This window comes from Sinocyclocheilus grahami, unplaced genomic scaffold (assembly GCF_001515645.1).
Source record: "Sinocyclocheilus grahami isolate Dianchi unplaced genomic scaffold, SAMN03320097.WGS_v1.1 scaffold719.1, whole genome shotgun sequence".
In the NCBI taxonomy this organism is placed as follows: Eukaryota; Metazoa; Chordata; class Actinopteri; order Cypriniformes; family Cyprinidae; genus Sinocyclocheilus; species Sinocyclocheilus grahami.
Window position 1 is genome coordinate 314923 of NW_015505898.1, and position 3485 is coordinate 318407.

Sequence of the window (3485 nt, forward strand, 5' to 3'; positions counted from 1 at the left end):
TTGTGGAACTCAATGCACTGAATCTCCACAAATTAGTGTCGTTACTATGACAACCAATTTGAATGTGACAAGCAACTGGTGTCTGAAAATAATTATATAATTCTTTTGGGGGGGGCAATAGGGATTTCACCTAGGGCGTCAAATTGGCTAGGAACAGCCCTGCTTGTAACCCTGACACTGACTGTTACCTCCGCATTGCAAACATTTATTTTCCTTCTCTGTCCATTAGATGAATATGCTGATGAAGCTACAGGAAGCTGCAAACTACTCCAGCGCCCAGAGCTGTGACAGCGACAGCGCCAGTCACCACGACGACCTGCTGGACTCCTCATTGGAGTCTGCCCTCTAAGCCCCACCCCATTAGAAGAAGAAACCTTCTGATTGGTTGAAAACAGAGCAAAGGGCCCACAGGACTTGTGCTTATGAAACAGACTTATGAAACGCCTGACGCCTCCGGTGGTAAAAGGATGCAGAATCCAGGATACGGCGAATGAAAAGGTGCTGGTGGCACACACGACACTGGCGAAAAAGCGTGTGTGCCCACATAATTAAAAAAACAACTGGAATTTGAATTTGTTGGAGGTGATCCGTTAGCTAAACATGTTTACAGAGGCAAGAGTTTATTTTAAATTCACTGAGGTGCAAAAACCTAAAGGGCAACATTCTGAATTCTGACCTCAGTTAATAAACTGGTGCTGCCGTGGTGCCAAAACCAACATGCGGTTTACACTCATCTCGCCAGCACTATTCATGAAACACACGTCTAGCCAACAAGCACAAACGTGCAACGTGTCATTACCGCTACTGTCAAATCATACGCAAATTCGCCACCACTCGTTTTTCTGCCAAGCGTATAGTGACCTACAGCATCCCTGCACCACTGACTGCAGCTTACACACCGTTCCATGCAGTAGTCTTTCATTGGACCCCACAGCCGTGTGCGTAGTTCTTTCTCTTCTCCACAGGTACAAGGCAACTGCTTGTAGGAGAGTGTACCAGCTTTGTGAAAAAGACCAGAAAATGGTGCTTTCTTGCTGCCTTAAGTGTGCTGAGCTCTGAAGACATTTAAACGTGGTGCCGCTGTCCTTTTTCGCAGAAACGATGACGTAGGACAGAACCGATCAAACATTTTCCTAAAGATGCCACGTCCACATATTTTATTTTTGTTACAATTAGTGTGTTAGTGTAAAACACGCCATTATAAACGGTCCAAATGTATAAAAGTAAAAAAGATGTTTATGTAATCCCAGTTGAGCTGGGATCACTTGAATCGAGAGCACAAATCCGACGCGTCGCTTCGCTAGCATGCTGTTTTTACTTTGCTATATGTGTGTATGTGCACGCTGAAACGTTTTTGTTTTTTTTCCGCTCCCGTGCGCCAGTGTTCTTGTAGTCGAAGTTCATTCATTCTTTCTTTTCTTTGCTATGTGGGTTTTGCACAATTGAAAAGGTGATTGTAAATATCCAAGTCTTGCACAGCCTCTTAAAGATGCACTCTGGCCGGTCGGTATTGCGTTTCTGCTCTTCTAGTCTAGCATTACGCTCTTGAGATTTACAGAGAAAAAAAAAGCAAACCAGCAACCTGTCCAAACCGTATATGTCTTGTAATGACTGGTTATTATACAGAGCTCTAAACTGTACAGTGAAGGGTGAAGTGTTTTTCAATTTCAAAAAACGTTAGTGTCAGTTTACTGTTCAAGGGCGTAAAATCAGTTTTATCTTCGCAATGCATCAGAGCCTGACCATATCTAACTTGCATTACACTGTTACACTTCCTATCCTGCAGCTTTCAGATACACTGGTCCCTTTGGATGTAAGCCACACCTAAAGACCCCATGAATGTTTTCTGACAACCGCAAGTTATTGTAGAACCTGACTGCCGAAAATAGCCATTCTAAAGAGCATTTGATTGGACAAAAAATGTGTATGCATCTTTAAACGCAGGATACGTCGTATTTCTGTCTATTATGATTCAAATATGTTCATGAAAGATAAATACTGTACATTTTAAATGTGAATATCTGCTTAAAATATTTTTGTCAACTTTTAGGAGTACAGGAGCATATAAATGACCTTAAAACTATAAGGCAGACAAAAAGCCACAAAACTCTTCATTTTGAATTCATGGGATTTAAAAAAATTCACGAGTATCATTGCACTAGATTAAAAAAAAAATCTAATCAAGTGGCTTATATTCTGCAAACAAACATCTCACAAAGTGTGTTACATTTTTAAATAATGAAACATTAGAGTGTTCAAAATGAAGACAAAAAGTACTTTCTAAAAATTGCTGGGTTGTTTCAACCAATTTTTGGGTCAAATATGGACTAACCCAACTGTTGGGTTAAAAAGTTCATTTAAAAATGTAACCAAAATTTAACCCAACAGTTGGGTTAGTCCATATTTGACCCAAAATTAGGTTGAAACAACCCAGCATTTTTAGAGTGTATACACTTTCTGATCGTAGATAAACTACACATGTGGTTACTTTGCAAGGACTTATTTGGGACTCCACTACCAAATTAACACGAGGCAAAATTCATTGCAAAAATGGCTTAGAAAAGTGAAGTTAGTTGAAGGTGTAATATTTTTTGTTATGAAGATGCAACTTGGTTTGGTGTTTTGCTATCTAATGCAATGATATTCAAGTGTCTGAATACTTCGTAGGGCCACTGTCAGTCACTTACGATTTAGCAAAAATGTTAAACCGATACCCAATTTACTGTGAAAGACTTTTCATTGGATTATATTTTAAGAGTTTGCACATTAGTAAATTAGTCTCTTGTTTGTTTGATGTACATGGTCAGGAGATACAAGGTGTTTCATACACGGTGCTATAGGTGAATCACTGAAAAGATTTGCATCTCTGTCTTATATGATCAGGCCTTTACCACATCCAGCTTCACCTTCTGACTCAAACTGCTTGGCACAAAGTAACTCATTCTCACTGCCACAGTTTTACAGGCTTTAACCTTCCAGTCTTTCCAATCTACCTTTTTGTTGAGTCAGGAAACTGCTTCTTTTTTAATTCCTCGGCACTACAGCGGTGCTATGTATTAACCTCCAAACTCTGTGACTCTGTGACTGATGCTTTGCTTGTCAGCCATTGTTCAGTGTAAAACTACTTAACAGAAACATTTATAAGAAGTGCAGTAAAGGTTTCAAACTGCCTAATGGTCCCTTAACCTCAAACACAAATAGTGATTGTCCGTGGTACATCAGAAATCTTCTTTTCATTTTCTTCATGTTACTGCAAACACATCTCTCGGTGAGCGCATAACGTTGAACTACTTTGAAAATGTTTCTTTTCAGGTGGAACATTTGTTGGTGGATGTTTTATATTTTGTACATTTGTAAGTAACATATCATGTAAATAGAAAGAGACCACAATTTAATTCATCTGGGGGATTTTGTAGTCTTTGTAAAGCCCTAATAAATGGTATTTGGTGTCACCTGCAGCATTGAGTGTTGATTCATTATTTATA

At 39.3% G+C, this 3485-nt stretch overlaps 1 protein-coding gene across 1 annotated transcript in view; it reads left to right on the top strand.

The window, feature by feature from the left end:
* Window positions 1-2270, top strand: part of LOC107560297 (neuron navigator 3-like) — a 22049-nt gene extending 19779 nt beyond the window's left edge. The window contains exon 20 of the mRNA XM_016244437.1: window positions 230-2270. Coding sequence (XP_016099923.1) covers window positions 230-349 — 120 coding nt within the window. The 3' untranslated portion in view covers window positions 350-2270. The remainder of the gene's footprint in view (window positions 1-229) is intronic.
* Window positions 2271-3485: the final 1215 nt, after the last annotated feature.